Source organism: Ixodes scapularis, unplaced genomic scaffold (assembly GCF_016920785.2).
Source record: "Ixodes scapularis isolate PalLabHiFi unplaced genomic scaffold, ASM1692078v2 PGA_scaffold10__122_contigs__length_95168666, whole genome shotgun sequence".
Classification (NCBI taxonomy): Eukaryota; Metazoa; Arthropoda; class Arachnida; order Ixodida; family Ixodidae; genus Ixodes; species Ixodes scapularis.
In genome coordinates, this window is record NW_024609836.1 from 47,135,858 (window position 1) to 47,158,013 (window position 22,156).

Consider the following 22,156-nt stretch of genomic DNA (forward strand, 5'->3'; position numbering starts at 1 on the left):
GGTAAAATTAATGTTTTTTTTTTTAATATATCAAAATGTTTGATTTGAAACATCGGTATTCAAATCATACTTGGGTAGTCATTTAACTACAGTAATTAAATTACTGTAATTTAATTACTTTTCTGGTAATTTGTAATTCATCACTTCCTGCTAAAGGGAGCTGCAATTGTACTTTATTTGCTTTTTAGCATCAGTAATTACAAACTTTGAGGCACAATTACAACTACTTTTGCAAGGATTTCCGGTGCCAACCGGAAATCCTTGCATCATCAACACTGATGATGACATCAGTGACGTCACTGATGACGTCACCGACATTAGCATTGTCATCATCACTGATGATGTCATCAGCAAAGTAATTTGTAATTGCAATGAGTTATTTCTCAGGTAGTACTAATTGTAACTGTAGTTAAACTACTTTTGGAGCAAAGTAATTAAATTACATTTTAAAAGTAATTTACCTGTATGATTAAAGTTGTGGTCTAAATCATGATTTCGATTTAAATCAACTTGATTTTTATCCTCCACCCTATGTATATGTGTGTCAGTGCATGACCACTGCCAATCATTTCATTTGCAGCATGCGACATTGAGCCCTCAATTCTTTATACGAGGGCAATGGGGGATGGCCAAGGGATGAAGATGGGCTGAACAATTTTTTTCCAACATTTTGTTGATATACTATTAGATAACTTTGCATCCTGCAGGTGAAATTCGGTACGGTCTGCTTTTCTGGAATCGATCGGATGGACACTGAATCTATAAGTCGATTGAATCAGGATGTCCCATGCAGGAACCAAACTGTTTAATTTTTTTATAGCTAACTTACTAATATTGTAATATTGCTGCTTTTATGCTTCAAGTGTGTAGATAAGTGGGTAGCACAAATGCTCAGAAAGAGTGGCAATGTCATGTTCTTTATATAGTTGATTATAGTGGAGACAAGAGCTTCTGGAAAAGTATTTGCGACTCTGTGTAGGTGTCAATCAGGCAAAGGCAAACGCTGCCTTGTACCGCAGAGACACAAGGAATTATCTTACACCACTTTTCTTTGCAAATAATGATTTGGCAGCGCTACAGCGATAGTAGATAGTGCTGGCAAAAAAGGGCTGTCATTTGTGGCCCTCGAATTAGGAGGGTCAGCAGCAGGTTTATAATAATAATCATCTTTATTTTGGTGTCATCAGTCTTTATCTTGGATGCCCCGTGGTGCACCAAAACAAACAATAAAACCAGCAAACAAAAAAAATCCTAAACACACTTATAAAGTTAACAAACAAATAAATGCAAGATTATCCAAATGGCGACGGTACATTGCAACAGGTGCAGATATATACAGGCAAGGTGGAGCGATGGCATCATATGACTGAATCCGAGAGACGTGAGGTATTCACAGTGAGCACACATAAAAGCATACGAAATGTCTGGTTACACATGAAGGAACATGAAACAGTTCTGCTCTAGTTTGCCTGTAGTTCTTTAGAAAGGCATCGGTGGACATCTTCACAGACTCCTTCTTTAAATAGGGTGGACATGCCTGCAAGAAGCAGTAACATCATTCCACATCGCATAGGCTGTAACTATTTGCTATTACCCATGTGCAATAGGTGTTCGTTGCCCGTAGTAATTACTCTGCATGTGATGTGCAGGAATTTGTGGCTCCCGTGTCGACCAAGGCAATGAGTTTGGGAGCCAAATATTAATGTCTTATTATTGTCACTCCCAATAAAAGGAATTTCCTTGCATCTTGTGGAAGTGGAACCTGGGCTCCGGATCATTTGTTTCCTGCAGTATGGCACCCAGGCCCAATCCCATGCCATTCAAGAAAGAAAATCGAGACGGCACGTGCAGTTGCCTGGTAGAAAAACAGCTTTTCTACCAGGCAACTAGAACCCAGTTATCTGGTAGCTGTGATGCTTGGCCGAACAATGCAAACAAAGAAATTGTTAGCTATCTGGGCCAGCAGCCTCTGAAAAGCATTCATTTAAGGATTAGCAGGAAAATAAGAATAAAGTGTTGGTTTCAAACTTTTGGACATAAAAGGAATAGAATACTAACTCCAGACGACTACTACTTATTTCAACCAGCAACAAAATTCATCACTGTCATTGCTGGTTGAAGGAAGCAGTCCACTGTAGTTTCTTTCCATTCTTTGTGTTGGAAAGTTTTTGTATAATCTACTGATATGGCCATACATCCTTCGACAGTAAAACAAATTTTTTTGAAAATGCTGTAAACAAATGCCTCCACAGCGCACTTCCAGCTTGTCGGAGTAATGAACCACGTCTCTGCAAACTGTGGTGTTCTCAATACAATGCTAGTATCAAGCTTAATACTTTGCGACAATGCTCTCGTGTTAAGCTTTTCCTTGTTGCACCAGTACACGCGGAGAAGCACTCGTGCTCTCGCTGTAAGTTTTCCCACATCGCACCGGTGCATGTGAAAAGCACCAGCTCTTTTTTGGTAACCTACTCCACGCTGCGGAGAAAAGCCAGTGCTCTCGCAGTTAGCTTTCGTACGTTGCTCTGGTGCACGCAGAGAAGCACCGGGCATTATTTGTGGAGTGATCAGAAAGGAAAAAAGGGGCCCATGTGCACTAGCTATTGTTGGGGCAGGATTGATATCAAATGCAGTGTGTTGATGTAACTACTAAGGTATAAGACAAATTGGCACCCCCCCAAATGTAAGTAAACAACATCAAACTCGATTTGCAATGCAGAACAGTTTATTCACATTATAACACAAAATTCCGATTCCCTCGAAGCACTTCAGACTCGGAAAGAATCATCGGACTGTGCAGCGCCTAGTTGTTGGTTTCTTCAGAGCCAATTTACACAAGTAGCAACTTGCTCAGTTTTCAAGGGGCCTTGTTTTTGGAGCCTTCTTGTTACCAGATGTGAGGCCCACAAACTTTTTGCTATAATTTCCCCAGCCTCTTAGAAAGACTATGTCGTCAGATTAACAAAACTTTGCTGGAAAAGTCGGAGAATTCTGAAGAGACAACATGGCGCGGTCAATGGGGCACCCTTGATGGTCCAGCCATCCCACGAGCGGGTCCCTGGCATTGCCTCCTTGTGGTCCTGCTGGATCTTGGCCCTGGCCATCTTCTCCAGGATGCTCCATACTTGCTGGCCCATGAACCCAGCGAGGACCTGCACACGGTACTTGACATTAGCACCAAAGCTGATTGTCAGCTGCAGTCACCTCACTCGTTCAAATTGTTAAAGATGTTGCCTTGAAGATTCCACAGAAAAGGTGCTGCGCCTTTAGCTTTACATACAAGGCACCTATGCCAAAATGTCTAACTGGGACCAGTTGGCATCTCGACTGGTTACAACTGGAACTAACTGGTCCCAAGTTGGAATTGGCTGTTATCAATAGGAGTGCAACTGGGACTAGCTGAGGGGTCAACTGGCTTGACTATGCCCAGATGGGGAACGGGTAGGGGTAACTGGGACCAGTTAAGGAGTTAACTGGTTGGAGGGATTCCCAGGGGAAGTTTCAATTGTTTTCCCATTCCCTGTTAGGGTTCACATGCCGTGTCCATTTCGACAAGATGGGGGTGTATTGATCTTTGCTAGTGAAGGAAAAAAAAAACTTAAATATATAGATTTACAGAAATGGATAAACCTTTAATTACTAGGTATACATTTATGTATTTAAAAAAATATGTCAAATTTTAATGTACATATCCTTTTATAAATTGCAATATAATTAGTGGCATAAAAAATATTTACTTAAATCAACATTTATGTACATGTATAAAATGTATTAAACATTGAAGCAAAGACCTACTCCCTTTTTTTTTTAAATCGGACCCAGCAGGCCGTTGTGACACGCATGCGGATTAGTTTTGCGCGTTGTCGACAGATGGCACATGTGACGCAGTGAAAAATCACCAATCATGATTTTTAACGATGATGAAGTTGAGAGGCTGAAGGTACAGAATATTACAGTTGAGAAAGCTAGTAAATACAAGTACCTAGGAGTATGGATATGTGATGGTGCAGAATATCTCAGTGAGCATGAAAAGTATATAATAGGTAAGGGCAACAGAAATGCAGCTGTAATGAAAAATAGAGCACTTTGAAATTACAACAGGTATGAGGTGGTGAGAGAGATTTGGAAAGGGGTCATGGTGCCTGGCTTGACTTTTGGAAATGCAGTGCTATGCGTGAAATCCGAAGTGCATGCGAGACTAGAAATAAAACAGTGCAGAGTAGGTAGGCTGGCTTTGGGGACACATTGCAAAACACCAAACCAGGGAGCTAGTACAAGGAGACATGGGATGGGCGTCATTTGAGAGCAGGGAAGCGGTGAGCAAGATAGAATTTGAGGATTGGTTGAGGCAAATGGATGGGTGGCAATGGGCACAAAAGGGAGACAGTGCACTAGGGAGTTAGGAGGACAGTTTGTAAGGCTATAGCGGACTTATGAAGAGCAGGTGTCAGTTAAGGCCACAGAAAGAGATTGGTGGCTAGAGAGAATGCAGACAAGGACGGCTCTGGAAAACTATAAATTAAACAAAACAGTTATTGCCAAAGAAAGCATTTATGACCATTCTAGGGGAAGCTCATTGTTGTTTGAGGCGAGGACGGGTGTACTGCAAACCAGAACACACAGAGCGAAGTACCAGGAAATGGATACAGTGTGCACTGCTTGTGGAGAGGAGGACGAGACGGCTGAGCACTTGATAGTTGATACGAAGAGAACATAGATTTAATAAAGTCATTGGGTTTTAGAAACAGCGAAGGAACAGTGGATTTCAAGACAGTAGAGATTACCAAGCAAATATTAAGTGAATGGTGGCAGAAGGCGAGAGAAAACTAGGTATTTTCTTATTAACTGATGGCAAGGGTGTTTTATAGCCTCACTTTCTTTGCAGTGCGGAGTGAATATAGCTTTCACCTTTAAACATTCTAAGCTTAAATGGTAAAACAGAATGGCTAGGTGGCGTAAGCTACCGCCCGATCCAAAGGGCTCAGCCGGATTCATCCATCCGTCCATCCAGTGGTCGGTAGAGAAGGGAAACCATCGCCAAAGTTGGTGTATTGATAAACGTGTCGCTATGAAAATGTCAAAACCATATCTGCGCTTCTTGCGACCCAACGGTGAACTTCGAGGGCAGAAAGATGCAGTTCAACGACCGGAGGGCACCCAGGGAGAAACCAGACGGAAGAGAAAACAGCCGCGGAGAGCACAATGGTAAAAATGGCGGAAAGTCTACCCGAACTGGCAGCTGTTGTGACACAAGCAATTGGAATTGTTTGATTGTAAGGTGGGAGCGCAACCGCATCCTATCAGGACTTCACCTGCGCAACGCGGAAACACGGGTGAGCACCTTTCTTCACGCGATGGAGAGAAGCTAGGGACGTCGTCACGGATGCTGACAGACGCCAGCGGCTAATCTTTCACCTCGCACGAATACTAGCTCTGAAAGGGCGATTCAATCGTCGCAATTAGCTAACGAGGCAACTGAAGCGGTCCTTAGAGCTACGCTGTGCTTCCTTCAATCCGAAAACGTGAACGTCACCGAACCTATTTATTTTCATTCTCGGTTTTTGACAATAAAGACTGTTCAACCTTCCAAGTTGTGCCGTGTTTCGTTGCTGGAGTTGGCACCGTTCTGTCAACCAGTTGAATCCAACCAGTAATTTAGCTCGCCACGTGCGCAGGTCAATTTTCAGTTCCCCTTTTTACGGTGAGCCTTGCAATCGTAGCCGCCCTATATTCGCGCTCTTTAGTGCAGCGACTTAACGCACGTGTGCATACCTTGTTGCCGATCCGGTTTGGGTGGACGCCGTCGCGGTGGATCCACTGGTGCCACTCGTCAGCTAGCCCGTCAAGGAACGTGAACCCTTCCCTGCGACACAACTCTCGCAGCAGCGAGTTCACCTCTCGGTAACGGTCATTCGAAGCCTCGATCTCTGCAGCGTGACTACGCTGCCATTCCAATGAGCAGAACCTATTCTCCCGTCTCGGAAGAACGGCAGAAAAGGCGATCTGCATCATTGGATTGCGTTCACAGATCTGGGCAGCTAGACGACGATATTTGTCGATGTACACGCTGGCACTAATATGGGAATTATTAGTGCCAACGTGTAGGATGACAACATCAAAATCGGGTAGCTTCTCAGACACCTGGGAAAACAAGTGCTCGATTCTAATACCACTAAACGGCGCAACCTCAACAGCCAACCGACTATTCAATGGCAAGTACTTCACCATCGAATCGCCGGCTACCAAAACTCGAGGCACGCTGGGGGTGCGATCAAAGCTAAAATACAAAGAGTAGCACTAGATACGGAAAAATGTATTGCTAAAAAGAACAAGACAATGCTAAACAAAACGCTTCAAAGAGTGCGAAAAATCAGTCAAAATAGCTTGCGTGACCGGAGTCGACAGCAGCGCGGCCAAGACCCGACCACAGAAGACTACAGCCGCTACAGGCTACAGCGGCAGACGCACATGGTCGGCCACATGTCATAACAAAGGCAACATCCGGGGCCGGGGATGATACGTTACTTCCGGCGTCGAAGGAACGATTTCCACACAGCCGTCTTTCCTCCGACGCGACTACGTCACTTCCGGCGTCGGAGGAACGATTTGCACACAGGTCCCACTCCTCCGACGCCCGTCGGAGGAAGCACTTCCAAATAATATTGTTACTCTGATGTCATATCCGGCTTTAGATTAATTTAAAATACAAATGGGTCGCTTGTGTTATATACTTGCACTTGTTTGAAATTTGTTTTAATTATTATTTATTAGAATAGTAAGGCAAACCCATGCCATCCATGACATGGACCAAAAATCGCTGCAACCTCGCGCTCCGGTTCAAGAGTACGCACACATGTTTACAAATGGCGGCACTATGGTAAGTCAGCTGACGGGACTATTCTGTTATTTAGGGAATTTCATGTAGTTTTTTACAAATTAGTGTATCAGGGAGCCCATGTACGCATCTTGATAATATAGCCTAGCCTGCATAACCTTCGCGATCATAACTATCGCTGCTCAGCAGAGCAGCACTGACCCCAGCGCGTCCTCCCCGCACACGGAAAACCGCTGAGCCACAAGCATGCAGGATTACGCTCGACACTCACGCGATGCCAGAAAATCACTGAAGGTGGAAGCCTCGCCGGCCTCGCGCCGAAAGCAATGTGTTCCCCATGCCTGCGAGCGAGCTTAGAAACACAAATACGAGAATATTGTCGTGAGCAGCGTTTACACTGCACAAGAGCGCTTGCACAGCAGGCCACCTCGGGGTGTAGAGCTTTTCGTTGCTTTGGCCTCTCCTTCCGTCGTCCTTGCATACCTCACGACCATAACAATGTCTTGCCTAAACCTACCAGTGGTACGATCTGGGGAGAACAGACACCTTTACCGAAGCCCAATTAGACGAGTATCCCTAAGGTTTCTGGGAAGAAAAGGCAGGGAGGGGGACATTCCCCTGCCTCCTTATTTATGAGAGTGAGTACCGAGTTACTTCTGTGGTATGTTTTTTTAAAGGGAGAATGGGTAAGTTTAATATGCTTGATGTTGATTTTCCGAAGCAAATGTAGCTGTGATGGATGCCTCGGGAAGAACTAAAGATTAATTTGAACCACTTCACTTCGATTTTCTTTTCACGTGCCTGAAAGACCTCTATTACACAGTAAATAAAGCTACTGATAGACTAAGCTGCACATTTCGCCTCTTTAGTTCCCTATCTGATGATGCTGGCCTTGAAGGTGAGCTTATGTAAGCATTGACAATGTTTTCATCTGTGTTGTACCCTGGAACCCAGCATGCTTACACTGAGCATACAAAAAAAAAAAAATAATAATAATTGGGAGGGCAGCTATTATACTGTTGGCAGCAACTGTAGTCAGCCTTACTGTGATGAATCGTCAGCTGACAAAGAGGACGTGTTTTCCAGAGCTCCTGCGAAACTAAGTGAGTTTTGGTGTATTTAGTTTAGTTGCGCGTGTGTTTATGGGGTAGTAGAAAACAGTTTTTAAAGTAGCGATAGGATAGGCTTGCTTGTTGGATCTTCTTCGTTGGTGGTGTTGCACGCTAAAGGCAAGAGGCACACCCTATTGGGGTTGGTCCTCGAGGTTTACAGCCCTACTGTAAAACATTTTTGGTCTTATACTAGTGGTTTTATGGGTAGAAGAAAGCAGTTTTTAAAGTAGCGATAGGATAGTCGGGTTAAATCAGGCTTTTTAGGCAGGGTCGCGAGACCGAACCACCTGCACATTTGAAGCTTTTGGCAGGCTAGTTGGTTGTGTGGGCAGAGGTGTACCGAGGCTTCCTTGGGTTTGAGTTTTGGTGGGATATTTGCCGTGGGGTCGCGCTGTGTGTCGGTAGACGATAGTGAATACGCAACGGAAGAAGGATGCGCAGCCTAAAGTAAAAGAAGGACCCGACGTAGAATGTGAGGAGTGTGGCCGTTGGTGCTGCATGATGGAGACGGAGTTCAAAACTGTAGCAGAAGCCGAGGAGAGCAGCTTTACCTGCCGGAGTTGCGAGAAGGTAGAACTTGGTTTTAGGAAAATAGAAAGGGAATGGGCGGATGCGGTTGAGGAGTTGAAGCGGGAGATACGGGTAGAGCGGGAGAAGCGGGTACAGCTCGAGGCGCAGGTGGGAAATTTGATTAAGAGGGCCGAAGCGGATGTGGAGGAGATGACCAGGAAATGGGGAAGTAAGGTAGATAGCGTAGCGGGAGAGCTGAGGCGAGAGCGGGAACAGCGAGGCGAACTTGAGCGACAGGTGGAGAAGCTTAGACAGGGGGAAGAGTGGAAGGCGAAGTTGGAGGAGCATAAGAAGAAGTGTGAGGAGATGGTGCAGCAACTGACAGGAGTAGTTAATAAGAAAAAGGGGGAGGTGGCAGAGAAGACGGCGGTGGGGGCGGCAGACATAGGGGGCCAGTTAAATAGTGACGAGGTGTTTGACTGTGTAGGAAAGGAGCCTGCACAGCTGTATAGTGCTGCAGTACAGCAGGGTTCGAGGAAGGCAGCCGAAGTTGAGGCAGAGAAAGCACAGATAACTAGAGGGGATGAAGACAGGCAGTCGGGGGTTAAGAGTTTGCTGGTGGCAGGAGACTCAAACATAACAAGGGTTAGGGAGGGGCTGCTGGACAGGGTGAAAGGGGATGGGAGGGTAAATGTAGTGGCTCAGTCAGGAAAGTGCATGATAGATGCTATGGCCAAAGCGAAGGAGGAGGTGTGGGAAAACAAAGGGAGAGAACCTAGTGGTAGTACAGCAGGACTAAATGATGTGTTAAAGGGTCGGAGCCAGAACCTCGCCAGGCAGATAGAGTTGTGGTTACGTAAGCTGAGGGAGGTCTCCGAGACTGTGCATGTGCAAATATGCACCGTCCCAGAGGTCTGGGGACAGTCTTTGCAGATAGAGAAGCGGGTGGTGGAAGCTAACCGGGTGATAAGGGGGTTGAACCAAAGATTTGGGTACGGAGTAATGGAAGTAAACAGGGTGGTGTACGAGGCTCGCTCCGACCCTTTTACATGGGGCATCCACTACAGTGGAACCACTGGGAGCACGGTAGGCGATAGGATTGGACGTGGCATCATACATTTTTTAAGGGGTCCCGGATCCCTGAGGGTGCCAGTGTGAATGAGGGCCAAAATGTAGATACACAGGGGAGGGTTTCGGAGGGTGAAAGGCAGCCTCGCAGGACTAGGAAAAAGAAACAGCCTAACATAGGGTTCATAAACATGCAGGGGGGCAGGAACAGAATAAAATGGGAGGAGATTGAGGAGCAATTAGAGAGTGAAAACTTGCAGTGTATGGATTAGCAGAAACACATCTGAGGGATATGGAAGAACCACCATGCACACCGGGATATCATTGGATGGAATGCAACCGGGACAATGGGGAACGCAAGGGAGGGGGATTAGGGGTGTTAGTTAAGGGTCAGGAATGGGAAAGAGAACGAGAGGGCTGCAGGGAACACATGTGGGTCAAAGGCAATATTGGGCGTTTGGACACAATCCTGGGTTTTGTTTATCTAAAAACAGGGAGTGATGCAGGGGAGGAAAATGCAGAACACTTGACATGTATATCAGGAGACGTTAAGGAAATCGGCACTAACAAGGAAATAATTATCTTGGGGGACATGAATGCACATTTGGAAGACTTTGATGGACATACAGATACAAAAGGAAGGATGTTAGAGGAATTGTAAGCAGTGAGAGAGTGCAGGCGAGCTGGTAATCAATCGACATCTTGTAAACCCTGAGATGGGGAACGATAAAAAAACGGACGAACACAACAAAATCTCAATTGAGATTTTGTTGTGTTCGTCTGTTTTTTTATTGTTCCCCATCTCAGGGTTTACAAGATGTTAGAGGAGTTCTGCGAAGCTTTTGATCTGGTATTGTTTAATGCTCAGTTAAAATATGATGGAAAAATAACATGGGAAAGAAAGAACTCTCACTCGACTATTGTCTACTGTTTAATGTCACATAAGATATACAACAGATCAGGAGGCATGGAAATAGATGAGGAAGGCACAAAACGTCTGGGGAGCGACCATGAGAGAATCAAGATCAAATTTGGCACTGTAAAACCAGAAATGCAAAATCAGAAACAAGAGGGTAGGAATAACTTAGTTGATAAACAACTACAGGAGGTATCTAAGCGAACCGAGAACATAGTATGCAAGCAACCGGAAAGAGAATGGACATATGAAGACTTAATTAGTGTTTTCAAAAGAGAGAGAAATATTGAATCAAACGAGGAGGAAGAAAACTAAAATGCAAGCTCAAAAGCTGGTGGGATAAGGAGGTTAAGGCAGCAATATCGAGACGCCAGGCGGCATCTAAAGAACACAGATGGGCAAAGAAAAAGGGGGCCACACTAGCCGAAGTAGCATCAAAATGGGAGGACTTTCAGGAAAGAAAGCGGGAGGCATCAGCATTAATACAGGCCAAAATTGGGAGGGCAGGGGTCCAGTGGATGATAGAGATAAACCGGAAGGATAGGAATGCGGCAAAAAGGTTCTGGAAACCAGTGTTGCGGAGTTGCCACTCCGGAGTTGAAATGATTCCGGAATCATTCCGCATTTTCACGGGCGGCAACGTTGAGGGGAATGGAATGGGAATGGAATTAGGTGCCTTTTGCCCGGAATGGAATAGGAATGGAATGGGCAGGTTTTTTTGTTTTTTTTTTAGTGTTTACGGTTAGCTAAACTGAGCCAGTCAGCGAGTCAGTTGCGCAGAAATAAAATGAGCGGGAAACTGCTAGCCCGCTTGGAGTCCTAACAGCCTTATACGCCAAAAAAATGCAATACAAAAAACAAGCGTCAAAGCAAAGAGCAAAGGGGAAAAGGGGGTAACGTGGCGCCTTTCACGGACGCGCAGGCGTCGGGCTTCAGTGGCGTTACACGAGAGCGAAACAAGAAACCAAGCACCAAGCAAAAGAAAAGGGAGTGGTAAAGAAAGAAACCGCCATGCACAACTCCTCATTGTCCTTCTTGTGTGTTTTTTTTTTTTTTTTTTTTTTTAGATGGTTTGTAGAATGCACGCGCGCGCACAGACTGAGATCTTGGAGCGGAAACGACTTATAACTCGCAGAGCTCTGATAGCTCGTTGACTCGGGTGCCGTCGAAAGATGATCAGGTATTGTTTTCTTATAGTTCACGGCGCGTTGTTTAGCAGGCAGTCAACCCTGCTGCCTTTCACGTTCATTCGTGCGCACTCCTTTGATGCGAAATGTGGGTTTGCTTTGGCATTAAAACAAAGCGAGATTCACTTCCCTCTTCTCCTCTTGCGCTTTGCTCCGAGGCTTGTTTTTTTATACTGCATTTGTAGTGTAAGTCCGCTTATTACTTGATCTTTGTTCCGATGCTTGTTTTCTGTGTTTAATGTTTTAGTGGGTTAGGGTTACAAGCAAGCTAGCGGATTCCCGCTCATTTCCTTTGACTTAAGTCTCTGCATACTTCGTTTCACCTTGCGATGGACCGCTGCGGACGCTACGAGTCACCCTAGGCAATCCAGCACCGTGAGCGGGACTGCGGGGTCACGCGACACTCCGAAAGCACTGGATTGGTTTCGATGGCTCTCGTGCTGTCTGTTGAGGTCCATCGTAAGGTGAAGTAGACTATCGTCTCCGCTCTTGGTGTGACCGAACTGACTAGACCTACAGAAAGATTGTCCCGCGCCAGACGATTCGCGACCGTTGCTGTAAGGGCAACTGAGAAGGAGAGCTGGGTGCTAGCTGCCACTGAGTTTTTGGCTTCCGCGCGTCTCGACTGTGCGGTCTACATTCGTGCTCCTTGTTCTGGACCCTTTTTGAGGCGGTGAGAAGTCAGTTGGACGGCGTTGTTGAGGAAACACGGGGAATGTCAATTCGAACGGTGTGGTATTACCCCGTTAATTGTATCTTGATGTGAAGAGCTTTGTCAACGCTGACTTCCCGACCCGTCGCCACAGCGCGAACAACCGACACTAAGGTAGAAGAATGAATCAGTTGGTACCGTCTGCAGCCTGAACCCGCCACTCGATCAGCGCGAAGAGGAACATCACAATTCGGACGAGAAGACAAGATAAATACAGATTGAGTCATGGCATCGTAGAAGACATTTTTCTACATTAGTCGCGAAGAAAATAAACAAGCTGCACGCTGAAAGTTGTGCAACGAAACTATACACGGTGCAGTCGGCGTATATCATCGAACTTTATTCGCCATCTGAAGAGGAAACACGAGAATGAGTATGCGAAGGGTGGAAAAGGGCAGGCGAACCAGCCAAAAATTGAATCGAATATGATAAGAAATATTGAGATTCATAAAGCAAGCGTGAACTTATGCGTTTTAAAACAGGTTTCGTGACATGGTCTATACGGTCCCTCGTGCTGCGCCGCAGAGGTTGCATTTTGTCAGAGGATGTGTTCTTGCCGCTGTGCATGGAGTCGCTTCCAGCAGTGTACTAGCCGTGTTGCTGTGGAGGTATTTAAAGAATACAGTAATATAGCTTATTTCTGCGCCACGCACGAACTGGATATTTTTATGCTCTTATCAAACAAACACGCTGGCCGTGTATGTCCTAGAAAACAAATGCCAAAAAGTTTGCCAAAAAAAATTAGTGTATTTAAGTTTTGCCGTTTGTTACGAGCCACGTGGTCGCGAGATTGATGTCTTAAACAAGCATCGACATATCAAGGGGCTTTCTCGATGTTTGCGATGCATTGTAAATAAGCACTTTCTGCCACCAGCGGCCCGCTTAGTAAAAATCAGTGCTTTTTCGAGGAATTTAGCTTTTTTTTTTTTGCAATTGTCTCTGCATTTGATAATGTCAGCTTTATGCTGCTTATGCCGGCAGCTGTCCAGGCGTAAATGTAAAACATTCCCCCTCAAAAAAAAAGTCAATGCCTTTTTTTTTTTTTTTTTTCAATAGTAAAGGATTTTGACAACCGATATGACTGCAATATGCAAAAGTTTGACAAATGACGAGAACAAAACTTTCAGCCTTTCCACTGTGGTGAAGAAGGAAGACCAGCGGAGCTGTACAATGGAAAGTAACAGCCGGCCGCAAGTCGGCAAGCCAAAGTGGAAAGGCTGCCGCCATATATGAGTGACAGCGGCAACCAGATACGTGGCCTACCGCCATCGCTCATAGATGGCAACAGGTGTCCAGAGTTCGGTGTCTTCATTTCTTTGTGGGGGGACACGATCCTGGGGAAACTAGACGTTAACAGCTCCGCTGTAAAAGTGGTTCCAGCAGGGCATAGAGAAGCTGCCACACAAGTGATGCAAGGGCATTCGGCTCCTGTGGAAGTCTGTCAAGGTGGACATGCATGCCTACATCTAGGTGACCGGTATCTGCTGCAGAAAACAAAATTGTGAATCCAAATAGCATGCTTCTGGTAATTGGCTCTAGATCATGTGGCCACTTGCTCTGTCTGCGAGTTGGGGTGAACGCTGCTCGTTTTCCTGAAACACTCTCCGCGACTGCCATTACGTGAAGAGAAAAAAAGTGGGACTGGGCGTCGATTAAAAATTTGAACCCGATTGACACCCTTCATTCAATTAATTAGTCTCATTCATAACTAAAAATTATATATATATATATATATTGTTTTTGCCTTTGCTGAATATGTGACAAACGGTGCAATATACAATTTTAATTACAAATCAACGTCGATATGTAGTTCAGTACAGTTCAAAGACACTCACACTCGCAGGTTATTACTTCAGCTGCATGAGGCAAGGAAGTTTGTTGATATTCTCCGGTGACAGCGGCCACCTTTGATTGTTCACAATAGTCTCTGCTGCACTAAACGGACACTCGCATGGCATTGAAGTGGCCGGGACACGTGTAAACTTCTGCACTTGTCTGGATTTACAAGTCTTGCCTTTACAGTTTACTTTAAATTAAAATGTCACTGAAAATATGCCCTTCATATAGGTGTACTCCTCCACATCTGCATGGTGAAAGCATTTAATTTTTACTTTTGGTTTGTCAAAATTTTACCAATCAACAGGTTAAAAAAATGAATTGTGATTCAAGCATTAGCTGGTAGGTTAATCCAGAGCCGTATATGTAGAGAGTTTGGCCATTCGTTGGGAAGTATAGGAGACAAATGCGGAGGTGCCATTGGCCGAAAGCGGGCTGGGCGTGTTCCAGGGCGTCTTCAGAAATTCGATTGTGACCAACCAGAAGCCGGAAATAGTACCCTGGCGGTGGTCGCGAGAAACAAACCTGATAACTGCATCGAAGTAACTCTCGATGGCTGAAAATATGGTACACGTGACCTTTCAATCACGCTCATCCAAAATGATGGTGGAAGAGTGCAACTAGCGGAACGATCGACATAATTTGTACGCCAAGCGCCGAGGGCCGGGCATCTGCCGTCCGAGCGGTCACACACTGTCCGCGCAAAACAGAATTGAGCGGCGCATTCGTTTCTTACATCTTTCTGCATGATCATGATAAAAACAACACGTGAACCCTATATTCAACCACAAAGAGTTACTACACTTCACTCTTATGCACTTAATAAAACCATTTACGAACATAGACCTTTGATCAGAACTGTTTCTCGCTACCACCGCTAGGGGATTCTTTTCGGCTTCTGGTTGGTCAAGAGAGCATGCCAAGCCCTCTTTCCGAGTCAGACGCACGCCCTGGCTCTGCCCGCACCTCCCATTGACCAAACTCTCTACATATACGGCTCTGGGTTAATCGACCAATTGCCCAGCCCTAGAAAGAACCAATGTGTGTTTCATATAGGTTATGAACATTAAATAATAAGTTACAAACATACAAAGAGGAGGGAAAAGAGTGTAAAGGTATGTCACTGGGGACAGTGCCTCTTCTGACCAAGACATGTGCCCCCCCATGCAAGGCTCCATTTCCCAACAATTCCTTCACAGCAAAGTTTTAGTTTATCCGCACGTAACAGTCTAACCGACTACCTCCCTAAATAAGGGAAATCTGACAATAATTCGCAGTTGGGCTGCAACTCTGTACACTGAAGCCACCTGAGCAGGTTTCATCATAGGCCAGCATGCTGTCTCAATGTCACCAGGGCAGTAAGTAAACAGGAACTGAAGAAAGACTCAGATATGCAAAAAAAAAAGAGTAGTCAAGAAGATTTTGACGAGCGTGTTGGAACAGATGTAACAGTAAGAAAGCACAAAACAAACAGAAGGACGAAACAGACCTGTACAAGCTTTCAGTTTACAACAACATATATTTGTTGCCAGCGAACTCTGCACCAACAAACGTCAGTGGGGAAGGTGGGAAGGAGCAAGAGGGAGAAGAAAAGGAAAGGGGGAAAAGGGTGCACGAGGGGAGAGAAGGAGAAGGGAAGATAGCATTTTCGCATACGGAACATTGTAAAATCGGTACACTGGTTTTACGAGGCACAACATGTACTAATCTCTGCAATGGAAATAAAAATATTGCACCACAATATCATGACAACTGTACAAAGCCAAAGTGACTGTTTATTTTGTCTTCTACATCCACAGCCATTTCTTTCCACTAAAGGGTCTCGACAACTGAGGTCTTCCTGCATCTTGCACATGTTCTCAGTACACTACAGCTTAAAATGCTGCAGTCTACCGACAAAAATTGTATTCATGTTATCAATCAATCATGGTTTTATTGCGTGTTTCCAGGCAACTCTTGGACCTAAATAGGGGTGCACTCACCCCATCCAATAAAAAAAAAACCAACATTGTCACATCCTAATTAGCATCCATAAGACTTCTTTTTTTTTTTTTTTTTTACATTGGAAAAGGAGCAGAGAAGTCAAGGTATGTATTGTCACATTTATTATATGCCTGCTGAATCCTAGACAAAGGAGTTTCACAATGCAAATTACAAGAATGAAAAGGTGCCCTAAGCCTGGTTTGACATTAAGGAACATTGTATAAAATCTCACTACCGTAAGATACCGGGCAAGCGCCCACTCAAAATTTAGAGATAAACGCGAAAAAATGGGGGATGGGCGCTTGTCCGGTCATCAAGTTTACATATAAATGTACTGTGCATATTTTTTCTATCTTAGAAATTTGCGTATGGGCGCTTAATATGGAACGGGCGGGTGCGCGGTATTCTATGGTAAGTAGAAATAAGAGAATTACAGCATTAATCAATTTGTAAAGAAACACCATATCACAAAATAGTCACCCTACGGAAAGAGGCGAAAGTTGCCAAAAGATGTGAATAACCATAATAAAATTGTTGTCCAATATGGCAATCATACATAGGCCTGACAAATCGTCACTCGACATATTCAAACTTAAAGGGGCCCTGCAATCATATTCAAGTGTCTACCTTTTTTTGCGGTTTCCCCGTCTCTTGGGGTTCAGGCAAGCCAGCGGGCACAGAGAGATTAACTAAATATCAGTGCGTCATATTTTAACCGGACGACGCGAAAACCTCCTCCACCTACGGGGGCGACCCGCAGTGCCGAAAGCACTTGATATGTGACGACATCAAGACGTTTTTGGTTCTGGCCTTACTACTGGTCAGAGCTGCTAAAAGCTTTTTTACTAGTCGAAATACAAAATATAAGTGGTGTAAACCGTTTCAATAATCTATGAAAGTAGTTTTTGTTCAGTATTTTAGATCGGAAAAGAAACAAATGCAGTTTATAAAGTATGGAAACAAGAAATGACCCGTCGACATACCCACCACCCAGCGGTGGAAAAGGCGGCACATACTAGAAAGAAGTAGTGGGATCAGGCACCAACGAACGGCGAGTGTAGAAACTTCCCGGATGTATGCGGCAGCGCTGCGGTTGCATGGGCTCGAAGATCCGACCGGGTCCGAGCGTTCCGAAGGCCTTTGGTAAGCAGGTGTGGCTTGCAGTTTGGCCGTTTGATAGCGCGAAGTGGCTCCCGTCCTGAGCTGATCTTTACCCCGTGTTTGCTGTCATTTGTGGCCAATGGAGTGTCATGCTGAATTAGTGTTTAATCGCGCAGCAAATGCAATGCAAGCCGCCCTGGCCACTCGCTTCATCCAGCCAATCCAGCATGTGCTTTAGTGGCGCCCTCTCGAGCCGTTAACACGGAGCGCAGCAGCCGTGAGCGCCCGCTGAGCTCACTACCCCTCCTCTAGTTCACGGCCACTCAAGCCAGGGCCAAGGACGTCATGAAGGAGGTTATTTTTTGCTTGTTTTTGTAATTTTAATTTGCCTATAACTTTTAAAATAAAGCAAAATTCGAGAAACGTTTTATTAAGTAACTACGTTCAGTGCGCTCAGGTTCGGTGCAAATTAAAAACCAGTTAAAAAGTTGTTGCAGTGCCCCTTTAAGCATTTGACTTAAACTTATTGAATTCCAAACAATTTATGCAAATTCTATCCTTGGCCAAACTAACAAGCAAAAAAGCTGAATTGTCGTGTGATATGAGATTACGCCCAACAGACGTAGGGAATCATCGAAGATTTTTTCAATGTGAGCAATGAAAAACGGGCAGGAATTAACGAACATTCTAAGATCACTTTTGCAGCAGGGGCCGCAAAAGCAGGGGGCGCAAAAGGCCCCGCTGGGCCTTCTGCGGCCCCCGCCGCTTCCTGTTTGGGCCAACCCCATGACTGGGCGAGCCGTAGTATACTGTACCTCGGCACGCTTCGCCTCTTGGCTGTTAACCATGGGTGCTGTTCCAGTTTCTTAGGCATTGAGCCGTCTTAGCCTCAATCAAGACGTATGTGCTTGGTCATCCAAAATTGCTATACTACCTCCTTGATTTAGGAAGCTCTTTGGCCAAGTCGCACCTGCCTCTCCGAGGCAGGTTTTTTTCTTTTTTGAATGTGGTAAGTTTTTACGTTTATATTTGCACTCCAAACTTGTACCACCTATACTCCGTTTCACCTTATGTTGTACCCCAAAGAAGGCAAGAAGCGCGAGCTCGCAGCGTCAGCAGCTGCTCTTAAACGAGAGCTTGTGCCGCCGAGATGTGCCCTAGAGCAAGGAGCTCGCGCTTGTAGCCTTTTTTGCGGTACATCATAAGGTGAAACAAAGTATCGTCGCCCCTCTGTAGCAAATCGCAGCACACAACGTTGGGAAACTGATTTTTTCGGACAGTCTAAAATGGGTTGGACGCATCAGGGTTTATGCGGTACACTCTAAGACCATATTATAACGGGCTGACAGCTACTTTTTTAATTCCCTTTTTCTCCTAAGCACTTTTCCGCTGCGGTGCTCGCACTTGTTAACAAGTCGCACTTGTTAACATAGTCAAACCTGAGACACACAAGGAGGAAGGCGGCGCGTAAAAAGGACACGCACATATACACACACCGTCTCTGCCCTTCTGTGGGAGCGGGGCGCAGCAAAGATCTGTGGGCAAAACCACGAAAAATAGGGTGTGCGAATAGTGGTTCAAAGCTCATAGTACTGCGTTCAAAGCTCATAGTACTGCGTAATCCCTAACCTTCACAGTACGAAGGAAACACACGAGATACCAATTCTGTTTGCCGTGTTGAAGCTATGAATTACGCTGCGCTATTCGGTGCTAACTTCACAAGTACTCGCACCTCACGACGATGTCTTCGAACGAGATGGTTGCTGCATGCCGGCAGCATTTTCAAATCGTGATAGCGGTGATAAAACCGACCTGCCTGTCCCACAATGTCCCGCTCTCGCTGATCCCGCCGAGGCTGTGCTAGAGTGACATTGTAACACCGGTAACACAGCACCACTTTGAAACGTTGTATCCGGTGCCTCCTGACTCAGTTTCGGCCATCTTGAAATCGCTTCAAGCAACAAACACGACAAACACAACAAACGCCTCCTAGCAACGCATAGTTGCTTCAGACTACCGCTAGAGCTCAAGTGGGCGCTGGAAGTGTCAGCGTGCTATGCCCGCCACGCTATCAAGGCGAACGTAGCGGCGTAGCCAGCGTAGCTTCCCCAGGGACAGAAAACCAAACAAATTAGTTGTTAGTTGTTTATACTGGACGAGTTTAGCCTGCCAGAACATGGCGAGTTGCCGCAGACTGTCGCCGCGAAGCGGCGTAAAGCGCAGCGCGACGGATGGGTTAACGCGCGCCCCCGTTATTCGCTAAAACGAGCATTCGCTCAAATGTCGCCGTTCGCTAAAATGTCATTCGCTCTTGTGATATGGACCCGTAACCCACTGTAGATACGACTGCTAGCCACGCAGTAGTGATACACGACCGCACGCCGGTACGATGCTCATCCCGATCGAAACGGGCAGGGGTGGGGATTGAACCCAGGATCTCTCGGTTCTGCAGCGCGAGCTTTCGCACCACGTGCTCCGAGCTGGTGTGCGCTAGCCCGCTCAATCTCCGATCCCCCCCCCGGGGGCACACCATGCCCTGACCGTTCCCCGACTGCGCCAGCAAGGGAAAAGAAGAGGACGGACAAACACAAACCTTCAAACAAAGCTGTCAAAGCTACTTGCGCGAGCGTCTGACTGTGTGTTGCTACGGCGTCTCCTTTGCACAAGAGCGCGAGCAAATAAGACGCAAGACGAAGCCACGTGGCCACATATATGTCTTGCAACAGTGCTAGCAGGGCGGGACTGCAGCGTCTCCTTTGTGTTACGTTGTCAAAGCTAGCTTAGCTTCCACAGTGCTCCAACTCCATCACAGATAGTTGCGCGAGCGCATACAAATGAAGTGCAATAGACAAAGCCACGTGCTCTCGCAGCAGTGCGGGGCTGCTGCACATTGAAGCTACGCTAGCTTTGACAATATACCACAAGAACAGATAACATAGAACCAAAAAGTTTATGCCACAAGTGTATGAGGCTAGTTCAGCCTGTCCAGTGACTTCAGCTCATCCGAATTATTTTGTTTACACGAGAAATCGCGCACAAAAGACACTTTTCAAAACCACACTCGCACCCGCGCTGATTTGTCAGCACTGGAGATGTTATTTATAAATTCACAACCCAGCAAACACGTGTTTGTTGCCTTGGTAAGCACGGACACGAACAGTAAGAATGGCACCGCAGCATTTTATTGTTTACAAAACCTCAGCACGTGCATGTTCGCCGCGTTGGAAAGTGCAAAAAATTGGGTTGTGTGTGTGTGTTTATACAGCCTGGAACTTGGTCTGCCTCACAGGGGCGACGATCGTCTCCCAGCTGTAGATGAGAAATTTAGCCAGTGCGGTACAGCCGCTAGCCTGGGGTCTTTAACGTGCATCACGCAGTAGTTGGAAAGTGCAAAGCACCTGCCATGGGCGCGAACGCTAAAATGGGGATGGCGCGTCCCTGATCGCATACCGGGGCAACGAATACGCACGTACTGTAGTGTAAAGCTGCGCGTTCGGTGATACAGCGTGACAGCCCAATTTCAGTGTTCGTTGTCACACGCACTATAAAGTGGTCAGACGCCCCGATTTAGGCAAGGACAGGTCCCGCTGTACCGATTAAACGAAAGGATGCATCAGGAGAAGGTGCTGACGCTAAAGGTTTTAGTTTGCCTGTGACATGTAAGCGGTACTATGAACATAGTATCTACAATAATATACACATTATTACTAAATAAATATTCCAAGCAAATATATTACATGTGCATGCCAAACGGTGTGTGAACTGCAAGGAAAAGAAATGTGCACGGTGTATACAAAATAATAAAAAAAATGAGTGATTTGTTATCTAAATCTAAAGTTGTCAAAACTCAAACCAATTTGGGGCCAGAGGATTATGGTCACTACTATACTCCGTCTCACAAATGTCTGCAGTAAAGACGGCACACGCGTGTGACCATAGCTCAGCAGAATCTTGCGCGTCAAAGACACTTCAAAACCACGCGCTCGTGATCGCAAAGATCAGCACTGCAGATCTTTTTGGGATTGAGTACAGGCTGTGTAGTTTGTAAATACATCTGACCGCAGCCGTCATGCACCTATGTACATTACGTATACTACTACAACACTGTAATGTACGAATTCTTGCATGAAGCACGTACCAAATTACTCAAGCACCAAGTAGCATGGCAACGTATACGGTACACGCGCTGAACGCACTCGCCTTATCAGTATAGGCAGTATAGGGTATTCACTGGACGCCATATTTGAGGGTGAAGCTCGCCGTCAGCACGCGCTCAGCAGTCGCGCACACAGCTATGGCCGCCAGTGATTACTCCCCATAACACGTTCCAGGTAGTAAATAATCATAATAAAACGTTGATGAGTTCTTGTTCAAAGTGCCATTTGTATTAGGTTTCTGCTTTAGCTCTAGTGTGTGTGATTCGTGACGGCCTTGCATATCTTCACCTAATCTCCAGTGTTTTATCAAAATGAAAAAAAAAAAAAAAAAAAAATAATAATAAGTTGCTTTTACGCAAGAAAGGGTAAGGGGTAGAATGGGAGGAGAGGGAGTGGAATTAGGGGCGCCTTGGCACGGCCCGAAAGTTGTGTATGGCCGTGTGAAAACCATATAAATGCATTCCATCAAATTATAGCAAACAACAAATATTGTTTTCATTGGAGACTCCTGTTTTTTCCCTGCAAGAACTATTTAGACAATTTTCCTGTTTTGAAAAATGAGTCACACAAGCGTAGTTTAAATTTTTGTTACAGACGAAAGCTTATGTAATACTGCAAAATCGATTATATTTACCGGAGAGGTGCACCTTTAGCCCATGGCCCCGCGTATAAGCCGCAAAACATTGCTGGCACTGCGTTGTGATATTGTGTAATATATATATATATACTTATATGTATG

The 22,156-nt window shown here is 45.5% G+C and overlaps 1 protein-coding gene across 1 annotated transcript; it reads right to left on the minus strand.

The window, feature by feature from the left end:
• Positions 1–2,707: 2,707 nt before the first annotated feature.
• Positions 2,708–6,416, minus strand: LOC120843105 (GDSL esterase/lipase CPRD49-like). The gene is made up of 2 exons (XM_040214337.3): positions 5,773–6,416; positions 2,708–3,152 (listed from the first exon to the last, which is right to left on the minus strand). The coding sequence occupies exons 1-2, from the start codon at positions 6,226–6,228 to the stop codon at positions 2,946–2,948; spliced, it is 663 nt and encodes a 220-aa protein (XP_040070271.1). The 5' UTR covers positions 6,229–6,416; the 3' UTR covers positions 2,708–2,945.
• Positions 6,417–22,156: the final 15,740 nt, after the last annotated feature.

Bases quoted from the DNA above. Each gene is read 5' to 3' on its own strand.
- LOC120843105 (XM_040214337.3), bottom strand. From the start codon at position 6,228: ATGGTGAAGTACTTGCCATTGAATAGTCGGTTGGCTGTTGAGGTTGCG. The intron at 3,153-5,772 runs GTATGCACACGT...TACCGTGTGCAG, and splicing joins CAAACCGGATCGGCAACAAG to GTCCTCGCTGGGTTCATGGG.